The sequence below is a fragment of the Sminthopsis crassicaudata genome, chromosome 5, assembly GCF_048593235.1.
Source record: "Sminthopsis crassicaudata isolate SCR6 chromosome 5, ASM4859323v1, whole genome shotgun sequence".
Taxonomy (NCBI): Eukaryota; Metazoa; Chordata; class Mammalia; order Dasyuromorphia; family Dasyuridae; genus Sminthopsis; species Sminthopsis crassicaudata.
Genome location: NC_133621.1, coordinates 123,623,240 through 123,646,451, shown reverse-complemented (window position 1 = coordinate 123,646,451; position 23,212 = coordinate 123,623,240). Strand labels below are relative to the sequence as shown.

At 32.4% G+C, this 23,212-nt stretch overlaps 1 protein-coding gene across 2 annotated transcripts in view; it reads left to right on the top strand.

Moving 5' to 3' along the window:
* The window catches only part of CPED1 (cadherin like and PC-esterase domain containing 1), a 404,819-nt gene that overhangs the window by 219,779 nt on the left and 161,828 nt on the right, over window positions 1-23,212 (top strand). For both annotated transcript variants that reach the window (XR_012482383.1, XM_074268145.1), the window contains exons 16-17: window positions 6,522-6,708; window positions 8,656-8,824. Coding sequence is in view for 1 of the 2 variants with exons in the window: in XM_074268145.1 (XP_074124246.1) it covers window positions 6,522-6,708; window positions 8,656-8,824 (356 nt within the window). In the remaining variant the exon portion in view is untranslated. The remainder of the gene's footprint in view (window positions 1-6,521; window positions 6,709-8,655; window positions 8,825-23,212) is intronic.

Below are 23,212 nucleotides of genomic sequence, written 5' to 3'. Positions count from 1 at the left end.
GAAGGACCTCTGTTCTCTTGCTGCTATAAATGCAAGCTCTCCTTATTTTTCTGGAACTGCAACTAATGTCCTTGCTTCCTTGTGAACAACTATAAGCACTTTTCTTCACATTGGAATTGTTGTCCTGAACTATATATCGGTAATAGAAGTGCTGATCAACACCATCTGCACCCAGTGCCAGCAAAAGACCTGTATATTGTTTATCACTTGTTTAACCCTCTTACCATATCTGGGCTGAGAGCCCCTAAAGCTGCTGCTGCTAATGTTAAGACACATTTTAAGGCCTACCACTAGTGCCTCTCAGTTGATACCCACCTTGGGATCACAGATCTCTCCTGTGGATCTCCTAAGTTGTCTTAGGTTGGAAAGATATCTCACCCTGACTTTTTGTTGGTTCTACTACTTCAAATGTTGATTTGAGGTGTTATTTTAAAGTTATTTGTAAGGGAATGATAGGAGAGTTCACCCCAGAAATTTATCCTCCACTCCAATGCAATAGGAATGTTATCCAAATATGAGTTGCTACCTTTGTTTTTACTAGAAATTAATACAACAACCTTGAATGAAATACATACCCATTTTCTTATAAATGAAAATCTTTCCAAATACAGAATTTCTCATTCTACCTGGGTCATAAAAATTAATCTTTGTCTTTTGTATGTGGCAAATTATTAGATAAAATATTTGTAGATAATGTCACAAAATATGTGGAGTTTTAAGAGAATAATATATTCTGTTTAATGTGAGTCATGATCATTACTCAAAAGGGAAATATAACTCCTGATTTAAAAGAAATCCATTAGAAACAGAAACAGCCATTGCCTCCCACAGAATCTTGCCAAATAAGTTCTTCAGTTTGTTCTCACCCTACTTCAGGTTGGTCTTCCACAGATTTCCTATGCTAATCAGTGCTGCTTCAAGTTAAGACTTGAATGGGAATGTGGCCAAAGAAACACCAGGTGTTCTGAGAGGTAGCATCAGTGAGTCAATTGAGTAGGATGTCAGGTCTAAACCAAGATGCTGACAGTGCTGTAGGGTATAATGTTCATACTAGAAGTGCAGCCTTTCCAATAAAATGAAAAAAATACACATTAAAAAAAACTTAATAGAATGACTGTCCATTTCATTCCAAGAGTGGCTTGAGTTCAGTGAGTAGATAATGCACCCCACTGAAAACTTGCATAGTGGGGGCAGCTAGGTGGTGCAGTGGATAGAGCACCAGCCTTGAATTCAGGAGGACTCGAGTTCAAATCTGCCCTCGTCTCAGACACACAACACTTCCTAGCTGTGTGACCCTGGGCAAGTCACTTAACCCCAGCCTCAGGGGGGGAAAAAAAGAAAAAGAAAACTTGCAGGGTTAACAAAGATATAAAATGCAAACTGCATGTAGTATTAGTGTTTCTAAAATACATACTTATAGACTATTAAATTACAAAAGTGTGAAATAAATTTATAAACATTTTATATAAGTAAATTGCTTGGCTGAATATTAATTAGCATAAGTGTATAATATATTCCCTACAGTATTTGCCTAAGAAAAGGAATCTCTTTTCCAAATTTTCTTTTCTATATCTAGATCTTTTGTATGGGTAATAAAAATATTTTGTCTTATTGCTAATGTACTCTTCTATTTGTTAAAATAAGCAATGCTCAAACAGTCTAATGCTTTGCTGAGGTTACAGTGTCCTCTGAAAGCATGTCTTTGAACTTGAAAATCATATATTTTTATAGCACTTAATAAAAAGAATTATGGTAGTTAATAATGATGATATTGATGATAGATAATATTTATATAATGCCTTTACCTTCCCAAAGCTTTTGTAAAATTAAAACATTTAATCCTCCTTTGAATTACAAGACAAATGTTACAGATATTATTATCTCTATTTTATAGATGAAGAACCTGGGGCTTTGAGAGTTTAGACTCAAGGTCACACAGGCAGTAAGTACATGAGGGAGGATGAACATTCATATCTCTTGACTACAAGCCCAGTGTTTATAAAGTCTTGTATATAATAGCTATTTAATAAATATTTGTTAATGAAATTAATTAATAATTAGTGTGACAAATTTAGAGTGATGTACTTTTATAACATTGATTCTAGTAACACAGCATTTGCCATTATGCCGTCAAGTTTCAAAATAGCAATTACATGAGGTAATATATCCTAATAATAATAAATGTCAACAGTTAATATATTTGAACTGAACAATATTATCAATTAAATAATGTTCATCTAATTGGTTGAATTGACCACTTATTTGACTGCTATTTCATCACATTTATCTTAGGTTTTTATGAAACAAAATTGCCATAACCTTATCTTTGATTTCCTTAATTTCTTTGTTTTCCCATTATGTTGTACCTAGACAGTTTTCCAAAATTCAGGATATCAGCAGGTGTAACTCCAAGATGAACTCAAATTACTATGCATAAAAGGGACATCATTTTATAATAGAGAGGAGGAGGGGTTTTTCCTTGGAGTCAGGAAGATGCATATTTAATTAATTTTCACCAGCTGTGATCCTGTTCAGTTACCTCACATCTCAGTGACCCCCAGGAAACTCTCTTGCAATATAAATAACAGATAAGTTGCATTACTAGAGAGAGTTTCCACAGGAGTTCCCTCACATAAATTAATCACAGGCCCAGATCCAAAATAAAACTTGTAACAGGAGTTATATTGAACTCCATTCTCAGAACAGATATATGTATAAGATGTATCTTCTTCCATTGCTGTTACTCCACTATTATAGAACTCTCTTTGCCACTGTCACCTCCCAGGAGTATTTTGTGTCTTTGTCTTCATAGTTAAAGATACAGGGCAATCCCTATAGATTTGTTGGAAATAAGGAACTTTGTAAAAATTTGGAATTGATTAGGACTCATTTAAACAGAGTACCTAAATAACTAGTGGAGGTGATAGAATATTATCCTCCCTCCTCCCTTTACTTCTCTTCTTCCTTCTCCTTTTCCTTCTCCTTCTTTTCTCTTGTCACATATTTCTAGAGCAGGAGTTATTAGTCCTTTGTGTGAGTATCATGGATTCTTTTGGCAGTCCGATAATATTTATTTATGGAAGTTTTCTCAAAATATTTTAAAATGAAATACATAGGATTACAAAGAAAACTAATTATACTGAAATGGGTACCTCCCCCACCCAATTTTTTTAAACCAAGTTCATGGACCCTGAAAGGATTTGGAACTGAATTGTTATCACATAGACACATCTAAGAAAAAGCATACCAAAGTTTCTTTGGTACATGATTCAATGAAAAGAGATGTCAAGGTTTGAAGATCGAGATCTAGGTTCAGATGACAGCTTTTCTACTAACTGAAAGTCAGTTCCTCCAAATGAGGAATTTGGATAAGAAATGATCTCTAAGCTTGAGAGCCTGTGAATCTTAATTCTAATATTTGATTTGATAATTCTGAAATTTAGCTATGATGTTCCTTGGAGTTTTCATTTTGGGGTCTCTTTCAAAAGGTGATCAGTGAATTCTTTCCATGCTACTTTGTCCTCTAGTTCTAGGACATCCAGGTAATTTTTCTTGATGATTTCCTGAAAGGTGATGTTTGGTTCTTTTTTTTCATCATGGTTTTATGTTTCTATGATATGATATGATATGATATATTTATAATTCTTAGATTGTTTCTCTTGCATCTATTTTCCAGATCAGTTGTTTTTCCAATGAGGTATTTTACCTTTTCTTCTATTTTTTTCATTTTTTAAATTTTGTTTGACTGATTCTTGAAATCTCATTGAGTCATTCACTTCCATTTTTTCAATTATATTTTTTACTGAATTATTTTCTTTGGTTAGCTTTTTTGTCTTCTTTTTCATTTGGCCAATTGAGATGTTTTTGTTTTGTTCATTGCATTTTTTCACAAATTCTGTCTTTCAATGAATTGCTTCATTTTTCATATCTATTTTATAAGAAGTTATATGTTTTTCTTTCCATCTCATCAAATCTATTTTTAAGAAGTTTTCTTCAAATAATTATGTTTTTTCTTTTCCATGCCCTCTTGCAAAGACCTCATTTCCTCGTCTCATTTTTCTTCTCTCTTTTTAAAATCCTTTTTGAACTCTTCTGAGAGAGCCTTGTAAAATGGGGACCAGCTCATATCATCCTTTGGGGCTTCATCTAGAGCTGGTTTGCCTTTAGGATCCTCAGGGTGTGAAGTCTATTCTCTTTATCCATAAAATTTGTCTATGGTTACAATTCTTTTTGCTTTTTTTTGCTCATTATTTTAAAGATTGAGGTCTGCTCTTAAGGCAACAGTTGCTTTAGTTTGTGCATGTGCATGTGCAGGTTCTGTATTATTCTGGGGTTCAGGGGCTCACAATTTGCTCTTTGTGTGAGCTTTGGGTATCTCACAGCAAATTTGCTTAACCACTGGCTTGCAACCAGGACAGAATAACCTAAGAGCCTAGCAATAGACTCCCCAATGTGCTGACAGAGCAATCCCCTGATTCCCCTCCCCAAGTTCTTGCCCTGGCTCCCTGCACTGTGGTCTTGGCTCTGCAGCTTCTCCCCTTGCCCAATTGAAACAGACCTTTTCTGAAGTTCCTCCAAAGTATCTTCTGGAAATTTGTTGTATGCCAAATATTTATGGGTTCTGTCACTTCAAAACCAGTTCAGAGGCTTAATCTTCTGTTAATCTGAGGGAATCTCTGAAGCGTTCAGATAGAGATGTGTCTTCTTTCTACCACCTTGGCTCTGCCCCCAATTCCAATATTTGAGATTGAGATATGACAAACAATGAGAATCAACTGCTGGTGACTTTCCCCAAATCAGTACTAATTTAATGTCCTAAAATGACAAACCTCAGTAGTAAAATCATGACAAGAATTACTAAGCCTTATAAAAAGATATTTTTTATGAATGATAGTGAACAGTATGGTTTTGTTTTGTTTTTTTTGCCTATTTTAAAAAGGTGAACAATGAACATTCAATTAAAAGAGACTTATAGGGGCCAGCTAAGTGGCACAGTGGATAGAGCACCAGCCCAGATATCAGGGGGACCTGAGTTCAAATCTGGCCTCAGACATTTAACACTTCCTAGCTGTATGATCCTGGGCAAGTCATTTAACCCCAATAGCCTCAGGAAAAAAAAACCTGATAGAAAAAGCATTTTACAAAATGCAATAGCTATTTCTAATAAAACATAGAGAACATAGGAATAAATGAAGTTTTTCTTAAAATGATTAGTAGCAGCTATCTGTCATCAATAAGCATTATGTATAATTGGCATAAGCTAAAAGCATTACCAATAAGATCCATAATAAAGCAAGGATGCCCATTATCACTACTATTATTCAATATTGTATTAAAAATGTTAGCTTTAGCAATGAGAAGAAATAAAAATGGAAGGAGAATAGACAATGAAGAAACAAAACTATTATTCTTTGCACATGATGTGATGGTATATTTAGAGAATCCTAGAGAATCAACTGAAAAACTACTAGAAACAACAACTTTAGAAAAGTTGCAGGGTATAGAATAAACTCATATAAGTCATCAGCATTTGTATATGTTACCAACAAAGCCCAGCAGCAAGAGACAGAAAGAAAAATCCCATTTAAAATAACTATAGACGAAATAAAAATACTTGGGAGTCTACCTGCCACAACAAAGCCAAAAATTATATGAACACAATTACAAATTATTTTTCATGCAAATAAAGTTAGATCTAAACAACTGGAAAAATATCAATTGCTTATGAGTAGGTCAAGCTAACAATAATGAAAATAAAAATTCTACCTATTTTAATCTACATATTTAATGCCATACTTATCAAACTACCAAAAATTAAGTTATAGAACTAAAAAAATAGTAACAAAATTTATCTGGAAGAACAAAAAGTCAAGAATAATAGGGGAATTAATGGGGGGGATGCAAAAAGAAAGTGGCCTAGGCATGCCAGATCTATAACTGTATTATAAAGTTGCAGTCATCAAAACTATTTGATAGAAGCTAAGATATAAAGTAGTGCATTAGTGGAATAGATTGAGTACATAACACACAATAATTAATAATTATAATAATCTATTATTTGATAAACCTAAAGACCCCAGCTTCTAGCACAAGAACTCACTGTTTGACAAAAATTGCTGGGGAAATTGGAAAATAGTATGGGAGAAATTAGGCCTAGACCAATATTTCATACCCTATAATAGATAATAGGTTCATGATTTAGACATAAAGGGTAATACCACAAGCAAATTAGGAGAGCAAGGAATAGTCTATATATCAGATATGTGGAAAAGGGAGGAATTTATGATCAAAAATGAACTAGAGAATATTATGAAATGTAAAATGGATAATTGTATTAAATTGAAAAGATTTTACACAATTAAAACCACTGAAGTGAAGATTAAAAAAGAAAAATTGACACATTTGAAATGCCCTGAAGACACAAATATTGATGGCCATGTATATTGCAAAAATAAACCACTTTGTATAGGATTTTGAGATGTTAATCATTTCACCTTTTTTTTTTTTCTTTTTTGAAACAGATAAAGACACACTGTCTCATATAAAGCAGATCTTTACACATCCACATTTGGACCTGAATCCAGAATTTAACCCAAAGATCAAAGATTACTACTCTGAAGTCCCATTTGATGTTATAACAGTAACAATTGGAGCAGAGACTTCTAATTGCCAGTGCAAAGTACATCTGGATGAAAAGGCAGGGCCAAGGTATGGGGTGAAAAACATGAAAACTAAGGGGTTTCTGAATCATGGGAAACTGTTAATAGATGTTTAACTCAGACTTTAAGCTTAAGTTTCATGGAATATTGAAGATCTGAGAAGCAAGATTAACTGGGGAAATGTGAAATCGTTCTTCTTTCCAAAGGACCCTACATTAAAGGAATATATCGTCCTTTATTGAGTAGAGTTCATTTATTTGTTCAGGACTCAAAACTTTGAAAAGGCTACATTCAATAATGGATAGAATATTGAACTTAAGAGTCAGAACGATCTCATCTTAGATCCCACCTCAGATACTTACTTGGTTCCCTTGGATACTTAGATCTTGTTTCTATCATCTATAATATAATGAGAGCTGGAATGGACATCCTTTTCATTTTTGGAAACTATAGAAATATGTTAGACTCTTATAGAGGATCTTTACAGAAGTAATAATTGATAGAATCTTTGCTTAAGGTAGAATCTTGAAACTTTTGGGTCTCAGGACCCCTTTAGATTATTAAGGATTCATGCTCTTAAAATTATCAAGAATCTCAAGGAACTTTTGTTTATTTGGGTTATACCTATTAATATTTACCACATTCAAAATTAAAACCAATGAAATTTTAAGACATATTTTCATTAATTCATTTAAAATAACAGTAACAAATCCATTACATATTAGCATGAATGAAAATCTTTTGTCTAAAATAAATATATTTAACATCATTATTAAATAACATACTAATACTAAATTACTGAGTTAGTAAATAACATGTTTAAAACAAAATAATTTGGCAAGAAGGATGGTATTGTTTTACATATTTTTGCACATCTCTTTAATGCCTGACTTAATGGAAGACATCTGGTTTCTCATTTCTTTTGCATTCAATCTATTGCAATTTGTTGCTTTGGTTGAAATATATGAAGAAAATCTGGCCTCATAAAATTATGTAGTTGGAAAAAAACATGAGTATTTTAATAGGCAAGTAATATTTCAGTATTATTGTGAAAATTGTTTTTGACCCCATGGAACCCTTGAAAGATTGGTGAACATGGACATCTAGGCCAAAAGCTAAACTTCAAGAACCACTGATTTAATGATTAATTAACATGTCTGAGTACTGGTATCTGTCTATGCAGCTCAAGTTAATAAGCATCTATTAAGTGTCTACTATCTAGTAATAGGAACTGTGCTAAATGTTGGAGATAAAAGACAAATAACTGAAATAGCATCTGTCCTCATGGAGCTGATTGCAAATATTCAGTAGATTTTATCATATGAGATGAACCAAATCAATTTCAATAGAGCAATAATGAACTGAACCAGCTACACCCAGTGAAAGAACTCTGGGAGATTACTACAAACCACTACATAGAATTCCCAATCCCTCTATTTTTGTCCGCCTGCATTTTTTGTTTTCTTCACAGGCTAATTGTACACTATTTCAAAGTCCAATTCTTTTTGTACAGCAAAATAACTCTTTGGGACATGTATAACATATATTGTATACATATATTTAACTTATACTTTAACATATTTAACATATATTGGTGTCAACCTGCCATCTGGGGAAAGAGGTGGGGAGAAGGAGGGGAAAAGTTGGAACAGCAGGTTTTGCAATGTCAATGCTGAAAAATTAATTAAATAAATTACTTAGGGTCAAACAATTGAGATAGAGCTTGATCTTAAGTCTATACTCATTCCAGGGCCAGTATGCCATCCACTTTGCCAACTTGCTACCTCATATATTCATAGGACATGTGATTTGACCTGCAAAATGCATGGCATATGCAGGATTTTACTTTATTTTCTTATTATACATTTTTTCTAAAATTATATTTCCTTCATAACTCTATTCATCTTTCTGAGTATATAGGAAAGTGTGTAATAAAATGTTAAATGAGTTTCTAAGTCAAATGGCATTTTTCTCATTTTTTTCTCTCTTTTTTCAGTTTTGCAAATTATCCTCTGGGATTAGGAATGAACAAAATCCTAATTCTTGTGGTAGATGAATCTCAGGCAAATGGTGAAGTGCTCAGCACTTACAGACTCACAGTTTACAGAGAAGACCGCCCAAGTCTACCCTTGTTCAGTGACTACGTGGCATGTGGTTTTGTGCAGGTACATTTTAAGATTTTCATTTGGTTTATCTAAATATGTTCTGTGTATCCATGAAAAGTATTTAATAAGGATGGATTTTGGTATATTGAGTGAATTTAGGAGGTAATTGTAGTTAGACCAAATGGATAGGAATTCCTAAATTTGTATGCAGAACAAGCTTTTTATTTTTTTTTTTTTTTTTTTTTTTTTTTTTTTGAGGCTTTTTTAAGTGACTTGCCCAGGGTCACACAGCTAGGAAGTGTTAAGTGTCTGAGACCATATTTGAACTCGGGTCCTCCTGAATTCAGGGCTGGTGCTCTCTCCACTGTGCCACCTAGCTGCCCCTGCAGGACAAGTTATAATGACCATTTGCCTTTATTGTTCCATTGGAATAATACTCATCTTGAGTACATGAGAAATGCACATATTAAAAGTAATAATGGCACATACTTGAGAACTTGAATTAGTAAGAAAGTTGGGATTGTCTTAACATTTCTATAAATCTTGTTGGTTTTCTTGGATTATTTGTGTTTGGTTGAACATAGTAAGGGAAAATGTGAAGTAGTAGGAATATAAGAATGGAAAGAAAGTGACATTTGAATTAGGAGGTTCATTTATTGACATACTCCTTACTTATTTGACTCAGTACTGCTAAGAAACTTCTGAGATTTCTCCCAATCATCCTCCTTCCATCATGGTGCTCTTTTTTTTTTTTTTTTTAAACAACTAGTTTCATTTTGAAAGAGATCCCTTGTTTATCTTATCAGTCAACCTTGGTCTTCACTTCTCTTCTACTCTATTTCATCTTGATTTCTGGATAAGATCATTGGGTTTTTAAGAAATTCCTATCAATGATCTCCTTAAAATTCAAATTTATAGATTTTATGGAATCTTTCCTTTAAACTGTAAATGCATCTTTCCTTTATACACTAGAAAGTATAATTTTAAGCAGGTCATATGATGTTATTATGATGGTACTGGGATGTTAGAAACTTTTGGAAAATATATGTTGCCTTCCACTATCAAATTTAAGTTCCTTGAAAACAGAGCCTGTCATTTGTCTTTATATGTGAAAAACCTATCACATGGTAGACATTTGATAACTTATTGATTGTTACTTGTTTTTTGATTGATTGAAAGGTCAATAAAGGAATATGAAAGAATGGCTGACTGACTGGCTGCTTGATGGTAATATGGGTATCATGTCCTGGGTGATAATCCATTCAGTACAGTGCTCTCAAATATCTGCATTAGGTCATTCTCCAATTTTCAGTTTGCATCAAATTCTTTAATACACAAGTTCAAGTACATTTTTAAGACAAGACCAGGCCATATTAAGCATTCACTCACAAAGAATTGTTGTTTTATCTTAAATGCTTTATAATTTTTTTCAAGGGACATGAGCCCATTTCCCATATTCTTAAAGTTTTCTGAAAACAGTATTATCTATCATTCTCAAAACTGTCTCATATGTATAGTATTTCTTTGGGAAAGAAATTATTCAGTCTATGAAAAAGATTAGGCAGATAAGTGACTCAGTGAATAGAGTTTTGGATTTGGAGACAGGACAAAACCTGAATTCAAATCCTGCCTCAGACAGGATTTCTATATGTATAACTCTGGGCAAGCTATCTTACCTCTCTGGGCCTCTTCAAATGTAATCATGTAAATTATAAATACATTTGAAGTCACAGATAGTAAAAGTGGGAAATTAACAATATTCATTGGGAAATGAAGATGTGCATTAAAAGCTCAGAGGCTCACAATTGTAGAATTTAAATTGCCACAGAAATACAACAATTACTAATTATTATTACCCCAAATTCACTTGTACCTAAATTTTAAAACACAATCACACCAACATTAATTCTTTTCTTGATTGAACCCTGATCTTTTTCACTTTGACCCTATTTACTGGTTTCCCAGAAAGTGATTCACATAGACAATCTGAAGTTAACAATATTTTAATTTTTCTTTTCATGTTCTTTCTTTCGTATTCATGTATTCATTTGAAATTGTAAATGCATGTAGTAATTGTTGTATTTCTATAGCATTTTAAATTCTATACACATATTCTCCTTTGATACCCACAACAATCCTGTGAAGTAGGTATTGTTATCCCTATTTTACTTATGAGGAAACTGAGGCCCAGAGAGGTAAGATGGCTTGCCCAGAGTTATATATATATAGAAATCCTGTCTGAGGCAGGATTTGAATTCAGGTTTTGTCCTGTCTCCAAATCCAAAACTCTATTCACTGAGTCACTTATCTGCCTAATCTTTTTCATAGACTGAATAATTTCTTTCCCAAAGAAATACTATACATATGAGACAGTTTTGTGAGTGATAGATAATACTGTTTTCAGAAAACTTTAAGAATATGGGAAATGGGCTCATGTCCCTTGAAAAAAATTATAAAGCATTTAAGATAAAACAACAATTCTTTGTGAGTGAATGCTTAATATGGCCTGATCTTGTCTTAAAAATGTACTTGAACTTCCATTATTCAAGTACAATAAAAATTTAAGCAGAGAGAGAAAAACCTCTGCCCCAGTTTGGACAAGATAGCTTTGCTCCCAAATCAACATTGATTTCAGTACTGAGGTAAACATGTATAGTATCATAATATACTTTTTTTCTTTTGTTTTTGTTTTTGTTTTTCACTGCCCATAGAGGTAATACAGAAATTTTAAAAATTTTTCCTGGCTTTGATGTTTTGAAATAATAAACTACAGGTTAACATTGGAAGATTTTTCCTTAGCATTGACATATAATTTTGTAACTCAGCTAAATTAAAAAAAAACATAATTGACTGTGCAGCATTCTAGAAATTCCAAGGAATACCCTCCCACTAAAATGATTGATTACTTCTTATTCTGGTTGGAAATCACTTTTCTATTTGGTTGTGAAAAGAGCACTAGGCTTAATTTCATATCCCATCACTAATATTTCACAATTTAGTTTCCTTATCTCAAAGTTAGGACACTACTATTTGTATTACCTACTTCAAGTTTTTATGAGGATCAAATGAGAAATTATTTTTAAAAGCCCTTTGTAAACAGTAAAGATCAATGTAAAGTGAATTATAATTATCAATATTATAGAAATTTTTAAATATTTTATTGTCTTTTAATATTCACAAGATTCACAAGTTCCATAAGAAAATTCAGAAATGCATTTCAGGAATATGCTTATTCCATACACAGTCTACCATGGAAAGACTTTTAAGTTAATAATATTAATAAATATTTACATGACATAAAGCTTAAATGGTAAAACTAGGTGACTAAGGAATCCTATGCTTTTTAATGAGTTTTATTTATAGCTTTTGTTTTCATATGCTTAAATGTCCTTCACAACCATTACTTATAACAAAGCATTTTAAAAAAAAGGAGAGAGAAAGAGAAAAAAGTCAATAAAACCTAATTTCAAAAGAAGCTGGTATTTTAATTTAATTTCCATGCCTGTAGATTGGGAAGGGAGATGTTTTCTCATATATCTTCTTTGGGACCAAACTTGTTCTCCATTAATTACAGCATTCATCTTCTATTATTTTGTGGTTGTTCCTCCTGTCTACCTACTTTAATAATTGTGTTCTTTGTTTTACTGGCTCTGCTTACTTTTTTTTAAATCAGTTTGTTCAAGTCTTTTTATGCTTCTCTCTATTTATTACTTTTGTCATTTCTTACAGAGCAATCATATTTCATTATGTTCAGCTACCACAATATCTTTAATCAGTCCTTAACTGGTGTGAATCTAACTTTGTTTCTAGTGTTTATTGTGCTCATAAAGTACTACTACAAATATTTTGATGTAAGTTGCATCACCTATTATAATATGAAATTTTAAATATTTGACAGCATCATATATTAACTATAATGTTGTTGTAAAAATGATCATATTTTATTTTAATATGCTTTTTCTTATTTTTGATTTGTTCTGGTTATATAAAAATAGCTAATTTATTTAAAGGAAAACTTGTTGCAAATTATTACTATAATATAGAAGAGAAGCTTTCTATTTAGTCTGTTATCATTTGCTCAATATTTATTAAGGACTCTATCTAATTGAATGTTAATTAGAATATACTGCAGAAATGTAGTGAGATACATTACCAGGGATGCATAAATCCATTGTAAGTCACTTGCTTAAATTTCAGTATAGTCTACTTGAAGCTACTTTTCCCAATGTGGTTTATCGATCATAAAAAGATCAATTGACTTTTAATCACATTAAAACTTATGCTATTAAAATATATTGCAGAATGACGATCAGATCACAATATCTAAAATAATTTTCTGAGGCAGAACATTGCTTCCAGTATAATATAATTTTCTTGTGATCAGAGATGATTCTTCATTTTATTTTGTATATTTAATGCCTAATCCAGTGCTTTGCATAAAGGATGTTTTATAAATGGTAATTTAATTGAATTGAATTTAGCAATTTAATACTCTTAGCTGAAATGATTTAAAGGAAAAACATAGGAACATTTTTACTCAGGATGAATATGCCAAGGATTTGCCTATATATTCTCTTACATATCCACTCCCATTCAATTATGAGTCATTTTAATCTTAAAATTTAGTTTTATTAAGATAGTTTTAGCATTGTATTCTATTGCAAATATTGAGTAGATAGATAATGATTAGTGAAATGTGTACTTATAGTAATAGGACCTATTCAAGGGGCAAAAGGATAAATTTGGTGTAAACTGATGGGGATTCCTTTAGATTAGGGACAACTGACAACAGGCATCATCAAGAGAAGGTCAATAGCAGTGGTGTGGTCTTTCTCCCAGTAGGTTTAATTTAAAAATCTAATCCTGAAGCTTTTTCCCCACTCTCTTTCATGTCTAATCCCATTAAGATATTCTAATTTCACTGCAAACTGATAGTATGATGAAGGTTACAAAACAAAGAAGTAGTCTTGAAGATGTATCAGATTTTCTAACAATTCTTAAGCATTTGAGAAATATGAGATTAGGTTCAAGACTTTTCAGTTGAATGTTTTGAACCTTTAACAAATATAACATCAAAATATTATCATTTTTCTTCTCTTCCATATCAGTAACTCTACAGCCTCATTAAATTATGAAGGATGGATTCTGGAGTCACTTTTTGGATTAAATTGTGGAAATTTAGGTTGCTTTATTTGCCTACATTTGTTTCATTAAAAACTGAATTAAATGTTAATTGTGATTTATTACTAAGTGGGAAATTTTCAAGAATCTTATATACTAATTAAATTTTGGTTGCCATAAATTCTATTATTAAATTCCACATTATTCTATATTTGCTAAAATGAAAATTCAGCCACTCATGTAACCAAAAACTCCCCACAAGGTAAAACCAATTTGTTGATAATCCTTATTTTTTGTCTCTTGTTTTTCCCTTGTTGAAGTTAACTATTTTACTATCAAAAGTTTTTGGAAGGGCAGGCTGGAAAGAGAGAATATATAAGATCAATTATTCATTAATGTTTTAAAAGCTTATAGGAAAAAAAGGTTAATATCAATTGTCAAAATGAAGTTTGTAATTATTTGTGAATGTCTTTTATTAGATTCATTAATTTGTTGTATTTTTTGTCTGATGTATTATTAACAACCAGGAATATGAATTCTAATTATAAAAAAGCAACAAAGTTTTTTGATTAAAAATAAAAGGCTAATTTTATTATCTTAGTTGTAAAATTATGATGATAGACTATAGAAAAATAATTTGTTAGGAATTTGCATATTGAGGAATTAGTTAACTATTTTAAAATTAAAAAGACATTAAAAGGTATATGTGGAAATAATTCTTAAAATAAATACCTTCCTCCAAATTAAAGATTTGGACCAAAATTTGTGAGCTTAGAGTCTGAATAAGGTTTCTAAAAGATTCTCAAGGGGAGATTCACTCTCTAATCTCTTGGTCAAACATAAAGAGTGACAAGGAATGGTAGATTTATTTGAGAAATTAGCAAGATAGAAGAGAAAAGGCTAAGAAGAGATTATGATTCCCCCACTACACACAGTAGCAACGGTCATTATAAACTATTTGTCATATCTCTTTGTATCAGCAACAACAACTCTAAATCTTTCCCAGTTCTATAGAGATAGACATTGCTGCCACCATTGTCTCATGGGAGCAAAGGTGGTAAAGGAGACTGAGTGCCCTGGGAAAACTTAATGAATTAGTCTTTGTTAGAGAGTTATTTTTGTTTATTGTAATTACTTCAATGAGAATATCTTTCTATTTATTGAGAGTATCTTTCATGAAAATAAATGAAGGGAACATGCATCCTTTCATAAATTCTACAGCAGACCATTTTGTCAGTCACACAAGTGACTACAGATGACACAAAATCCTGTTGGTTTTTGTTTTTGATTTTTAAAAAATTGACTCAGTGAGGCATAATTTCATTAGGTTTCTCCTACAAGTTGACTTTTATGTATCCTATAAGATTGCTTGATAGAAAGAAATGTAGAGAAGATTATGTTTGATGAATTTTGGACTATTTTTATCAAATAATGAGATATACACTCACTAAACATGCAGTAATATTCATGTAGGTTATCAAGCTTACAGACTAAAAGGAAGAGGATTGTCTAGAGATGTGGTTGTCCAAATATTCCAGCTTACAAATAACATCGTACTTATACCAAGTCTCAGAATACTACTAAGCCTCCTTCCAGTGATGCTGTTTGGGTGTGAATCATGCCACAATTTCAAAAGAACCCAAATCCCTGTAGCTCAAAAGGTAATGGAGAAATGTATTGTAGATGGAAATAGTTTGCAGCCTACAATGCTAATTTGTGTGTAAATGATAAAACAGATACCATGCAACATTTTAAAAAATCACTTAAAATGCTCAGCCTCAATTTCTCATCTCTAAAGTAAAAAGGCCGCTAAGGTCTTTTCCAACTCTAAATTCCATAATCTTATGATTCTCCCAAATTGAAATCCTTTTCCCATTTTCCATTTCATTGGCTAAAAGAATACCAATAAATTTCAGAGAGAGAGAAACTACTATTTCCATCCAGGAATAGGCCCAAGACATTTTATTTTATACAGACTCATTGTATAAATGAGATAATCCAAAAAACTTTAGGTACCTCAAACAAATCCTAAGCATTAGAGCAGAAGTTGAAACAAGGAATGGATAGCAAACTGAGTATAATTTTAAAAACTGTAATTTAAAAGATACATCTTATGTATATCAATTATTTTAGAGTGCATAAACATAAATGAACAAAGCATAAAAATATAAAATAAAATATCTGCTTTTCATGATATACAAGATATTGATTTTCATCCATCTGCCTGATTTTCATCCATCTTCCTAAGATTTCTATTAGGTCTTAGAGTCACAGATCCCAGTGCTTATTCCTTTCAAATGACATTTTGAGTTTGGATTTAAGGGTTTCTCTCAGTGATACAGACAATGCAATGTGTTTTGAATAGAGGCTCAGAAAATTAGGCTTGCAAAGAAGCAAATTATTTTTATATAAAAGAGCTGGAAAAAATGCATAGAACTTAAGTCCAAATAATGCAATATTTTAACTGCACTTTTCAAACTAGGATCATTAGACACCACAGTGGTCACTACAGTGGAATTTACTACTTTATTTATAAAGCAATCATTCAATTATGTGTCCATGCTAAAAGAAGTACAAAGAGGATACTATTGGCCAAATTCCCTAAAACTTTAAATTGCTCCAAAAGAATAGGGGAAAACATCTGTGTTACCGTGATAGAAGCATGCCAGTTCTTTGCTGTATCACAGTATACACGAGAGACCTAAAAAATTAGAGCTAGAAGTGACTTTAGAGATTATATGACCCAACCCATGCATGCCATATATAGAGATATGTAATTTTTCTCCTTATATAGGTGAATCCCATTATATGAAGGTACTCTTGGCCAACAAATCCACAACTACTTATGAAACACATTGTATTACAGGGATCATTGCAGGGATAGAGCACTGGAGATCTAGAATGGAGATAAGAGTGTAGAGAGTTCAGTCATTTTTCAGTTATGTCCAGCTCTTCTTGACTGACTCCATTTGGTTTTCTTGGCAAAGATACTGGAGTGGTTTGTCATTTCCTTCTCCAAATCATTTTTACAGATGAGGAACTGAGGCAAATAGGATTAAAGACTTACCCAGAATTGCACACAGCTAAAAAAAAAATATCTGAGGCCAGATTTGAATTCACAAAAATGAGTCTGTCCACCGCCCTACCTAGCTATATTAAGAGGCACCTAGCTCTTGAGTCATTTACAACCTTAGTTTTTCACTATAGAAAACACTTATACATTCAAAACTTGTTTTACATAATTATGACTTTGAATTATATTTTAAACAAAAGATTGCCAGTATAAACTATAAAGCACAGTTACTAGTGTTGAGTCTCATTTGTTGTATTTTAATTCTTTGGTATTTTGACTCAGTTAATGAGAATATTAAGTACCATGCTCCTTGAGAGCAGAGATTATTATTGTGTATTGTATATCTCTTACAATTTGCATAGTGTCAGACATCTAATAGGCACTTAAATTTTTGCTGAATTAACTTGAATTAAGTTGAAAATAAAATCAACAAAAACAATTTTCTCTTATATGCAACCTCCAAACTTTCTAGATATTTAGAAATTTATTTCTTTTACTATTGTTTTGAAAAATCTAATTTGGCTTAAATTTGAAAGGATTTCTTTCATCTTTATCAGTGTAAAGATTTTCCCTTTTGTACTACTCCTTTCTCCCATTTTCCATTTCATTGGCTAAAAGAATACCAATAAATTTCAGAGAGAGAGAAACTACTATTTCCATCCAGGAATAGGCCCAAGACATGATTATTTTATACAGACTCATTGTATAAATGAGATAATCCAAAAAATTTTAGGTACCTCAAACAAATCCTAAGCATTAGAGCAGAAGTTGAAATGCTGGTTCTTTGGCTCCCAGAGGTAGCACTATACTAACAAGGAATGGATAGCAAACTGAGTATAATTTTAAAAACTGTAATTTAAAATATGCATCTTATGTATATCAATTATTTTAGAGTACATAAACATAAATTAACAAAGCATAAAAATATAAAATAAAATATCTGCTTTTCATGATATACAAGATATTGATTTTCATCCATCTGCCTGATTTTCATCCATCTTCCTAAGATTTCTATTAGGTCTTAGAGTCACAGATCCCAGTGCTTATTCCTTTCAAATGACATTTTGAGTTTGGATTTAAGGGTTTCTCTCAGTGATACAGACAATGCAATGTGTTTTGAATAGAGGCTCAGAAAATTAGGCTTGCAAAGAAGAGCAAATTATTTTTATGTAAAAGAGCTGGAAAAAATGCATAGAACATAAGCCATCAAATAACCTTCCACATCTGTTTTCATGAGAAAACAGAACAAGTCTAATTCACACGTTCATATCATGCCTCTTCTTACACCCTTTACCTATTCTTATCTTCTATCTAAAAAAGGTTGAGTAAGGTTGAGCTCAGCAATGCACTTCAAGAAAATGCAGACTGTTGCTTAGTGAACTATTCTGAATTATTTTGGTTGGGAGTAAAGTGTTATTTATGTAAGACGATATCATTATTCATGATGACTAATATATTCTATAGGTAATAGTGGTAACATTAGGAAATAGTCTTACAGAGATTTCTACTTTCTAATGTTTTACTAGGCTAAGGACCCATGTAATCTCTAATGTCTGACCATGTTTACTGATATCCAGTATTTAAATCTTTTAAAATAGCTTACATACTGGAGCTCTGCTTAGTCAGATATTGTCATTAGTAATAATCATTAAAATAGTTTCCAATATATAAATTTTGTTTCATGAGGTGTTCCTTTGCCTCTTCCTGGTCAGGATCAAGCTCTTATCTTTAGTCCCAGGAGGGAAAAATAGACCATTTTAAAAGCTATGGTGCTTTATCGAATGTGCAACATATCTCTTCTTGTGCATATCTTTATTAATTTCCTTTTTTAGATTTTAGATTGAGCTGATGAATCTGAGCATTTGAAAATCATGTTCTTTATTAATTGGATATCTGAATCTTTTGAAGGAAAAACAGAGAGGGAAAACATATGGAAGTCATGAGGTGTAATGGAAATGGGGAATCAGTGATATGAATTCTATTTCCAGATCAGCCTCCAACTAATTTATAACTTCCGTAGACAGCAGTTACCTCAATAATAATTTAACAAACATTTATTAAGAACCTTATGCATGCAGGACACTACTCGCTTTTTAGCTCTAAAAGTCTGTGAATTTATGAGTAATATTAAGCCTTTAAAATGTGGGTAGGGTGAAGGAAAGAGAAGGAATTGAATGGGATAACTCCTATTATTTTGAAAACCTTAATTCCATTTTCTGATTGTAAAGGTTACAAACTGCTCCAGAGTATTTCTTCCATTTGTTCCTCTGCTTGAATGATAGCTAACTTTTACATAGGCATTAATTAAGTCAAGCACACTGTGAGGTATATAACAAAAGCATTAAAATCCCCATTTTATAGCTAAAGAAATTATTGAGATTAAAACGATTTCTTCTAATCACATAGCTAAATAAGGGAAAGATAGAGGAAAGAAGGGAACAATTATTTATTAAGTACCTATGATATGTCAGGCAATGTGCTAAGCACTTTACAAATGTCTCATTTGATTATCGATTACATGCATGATTTAAATCCAGGTCTTCACATTCTGAAACCAATGTTTTTTTCTTTATACCACACTGTATTTTTTTCTTCTCTTTTTCTCTACCCAAACTTCTCCCTCTCTCAAATCTAAAGCAGCCTAAACTAAAGGGAAAAGAACATGGTCTGGTTTGGGGTGCATGATTGAGATTTCATGTATGTGTGTGTGTGTGTGTGTGTGTGTATGTGTGTGTGTGGTTTGGGGGGAAGGATAAAAGAGAACTTTCCAGATTCTGTTATTCTCCTTTAAGTTCTGAGCCCTTTTTATGATTGCTTATTTTTACATCATATAAAAGCATTTATGAAGTGTTCATTTGACATGGTGTTAGAATGTATACAAAGCAAAGCAAAGCAGACAATCCCTCAAGAGGCTCACAACCTAGCACAGACAACATTGATAAAGTGAGACATATAATACCATTTGCCTCCATCTAGGTTTTCTGGAACTGGCAATTATATAGAGCTTGCTGTTGGCCAACTGCATTTATATGACCTTCTTGGTACAAATCAGCCATGGAAACCTGATTCCCCTAATTACAGCTAGTGGTGGGCAAAATTATTTATGAATGACTGAAAGATAGATTACTTTTCATCTGTGATTCTTAGTGTAATTATGACTTTCATAGAAGGGTTTTGAGGAATGAGAAAAATATGATCACCACTAAGATCCAGACTAGCTGTGTACCAAAAGATGCCTTTCAGGAAATGTGCCTCTAGTCAAACATACCACATCAAATAAGGCTAGGAAGACCTATTTGAAAAATATTGTGAAAGAGGAAAAGAAAATCTTTGCAATCCTAATAACAAATTAAAAGAATAAGAGGATCAGATTTAGTCTGTGGAGGAGAAATATAGGGATAAAGTTCATAGTTTTATGGTTAAATTGTGACAAATTATTTTGAATACAAGAATGATCAGATAAATATGTGATCAGATGTTCTGCTCAGATGAAAAAGAAGACCTGGAAAGCATCTGGAGGGTGAATTGGAGAAGGAATAAAATAGGGGATGAGATGACCATTCTAGGAGAGAAGAAACAAATTTGTTGAGGTTCTTTTGAGAGAAGAAGGGTTGGATGTTAGAAATGAAAAGGGAAAAGAAGCCTACTGCAGAAATTCAACGCAAAGGTCATCAGCTATAAAGAGGAATAAATATATGTTCTGTGGTGGTAAATATGCAGGAAAAGTTAGTCAGCTTGCCATTCCTTCTGCAGTATAGAGTAATGTCTTTTTAAGGCTTATCAAAGATTCAAGGTAATTTGCATGGCCTAATTATTACTTGGTAAGGAAATAAAAGTAGTTGAAAGGAACTCCTAAACTTGTAGGGAAGGGGGAAAATGTTTGCGCAATGTTTTTTAAGCAGAGGTTGAATATGGGGACTTTGAATTTCTGAAATATTTGTATAGAGGTGATTGTTGACTCCATGATATTGTACTGAAAAGACTGAGGACTAAACCCCATTGCTTCCATCAAGAAAGTGAAACAGACTTTCCTCTCCCTCCCCATTATGTAAATACTGCTCAGGTAACTCCTTTGCTGATGCAAGATTGGTGATATATTCAAATTTCAGGTGAATAAAAGTTTAAAGGAGTGCTTTAAAAAAAAGATTTTCCTAATTACATGTAAAATCAACGTTTCACATTCATTTTTTGAGTTCCAAATTCTCTTCCTTCATCTATCCTCTCTCCTACTCATTGAGAAGGCAAGCAAATTTATTTGCTTATGATGTGCAGTCATGCAAAACATATTTCCATATTGGTTATGGAAAAAGCACAGACCAAATAAAACCCCACAGAAAAATAAAGAAGATGAAAAAAAGTATATATTGTTCTGCATTCAGACTCCATCTTCTTTCTCTGGAGGAAGATAACATTTTTCAACATGAGTTCTTCGGAATTGACTTATATCATTGTATTACTGAGAATATCTAGGTCATTCATAGTTGATGATCATGCAATATTGAGGGAGGGAGGTCACAGAGAACCTACACATCCATTCCCCCTTGGTTTCTGCCACTAGAGATCAAGTATAAAGACTTGTGCTTATCCTGATTCCAGCTGATTTTGAGGTGTCCAAGGTGCTAACGTGGTAGCCACATCTGACCACTCTCTTCTTCCCTCTTGCCTCCAATTTATTTCATTCCCAATCCACAATATGTGTCAGTAATGGCTGATTTGCAATTCCTTCAGGGTTGTTATGATTCACAGCTATGGGGACTTTTAGAGAACTGACCTGCCCCTTCACACTTAGATGTGGTCCTTGAGAATTATCTGCAATATTCTCTTGTTCACTTCACTTTGCATTAATTCATGTACTTCTTCCTGGGTTTTCTGAAATCATTCCTCTCATCAGTTCTTAAAGTAAAAAAATTATTCCATCACAATCATATATCATAATTTACTCAGCCATTCTCTAGTTGATGGACATCTCAATTTCCAAAGAGAGCTTCCATCACAAAAAGAATTGCTATAAATATTTTTTGTACAAATAGGTCCTTTTCCATTTTTATTCTCTTTAAGAAATAGACCTAGTACTGATATTGATAAGTCAAAGAATATGCATGCTTTTATAGCTCATTGGGCATAGTTCCAAATTGCTCTCCAGAATGGTGGGATCAGTTCACAACTCCACCAGCACTGCATTAGCATCTAAAGGGGTGTTTTTAAAAGTTTTAAGTCAATGACTATGCTTTTGCTCTACTTGCTTCTCATGAGACTATTTACTTTTTATTAGTGTGGTCACTAGAAGATGTGCTTGGGCCTGAGGAAATCTTCAGGCCCAAGTGGTGGTTGATAGCCATTCTGAAAAAACAGAGATAAGGAAAGGGGGTTGAAAATAGTATTTTAAAAAGACTTTGGGAATTGTTCATAAATTTCAGTTACTGTGCCATTCTATTCTTCAATAGGACTAATAATCCAAATATGACTATATTTTACTTTTTCACTGTATTTAATATTCTCTTAAGAAATGAATTTACTTTTCCTGATTGATAAATGGTCAGGTACTATGAACAGGCAGTTTTCAGATGAAGGAATTAAAGTTATTTCTAATCATATAAAATGCTCTAAATTATTATTGATTAGAGAAATGAAAATCAAAACAATTCTGAGGTTCTATCTCAGACTTATCAATTTGTCTAGATGACAGGAAAAGATAATGATAAATGTTGGAGGAGATGTGGGAAAACTGAGACACTAATACATTGTTGATGGAGTTGTGAAATGATCCAGTCATTCTGGGGAGTAATTTGTAATTATGCCCAAAGGGCTATAAAACTGTGCATATCCTTTGATCTAGCAATAGCATTTCTAGATCTGTATCCCAACAAGATTATGAAAAATGAAAAAAGGCCCACATGTATAAATATATTTATAGGAGCTTTTTTGTGGTAACAAAGAATTGGAAATTGTAGTAATGCCCATCAATTAGAAACGGTTGAACAAATTGTGGTAATAAATATAATGAAATACTATTGTTCTATAATAAATGATGAACAGATAGATTTCAGAAAAATCAGGAAAGACTTATATGAACTGATGCTGAGTGAAGTGAGCAGAACCAGGAGAACATTGTACATAGTAATAGCAACATTATATGATAGGCTTACCTCTTCTCAGCAATGTATTAATCTAAGACAATTCCAAAAGACTAATGATAAAAAATAGTATCCACATTCAAAGAAAGAATTATGGAGTTTGAATTCAAATCAAAGCAT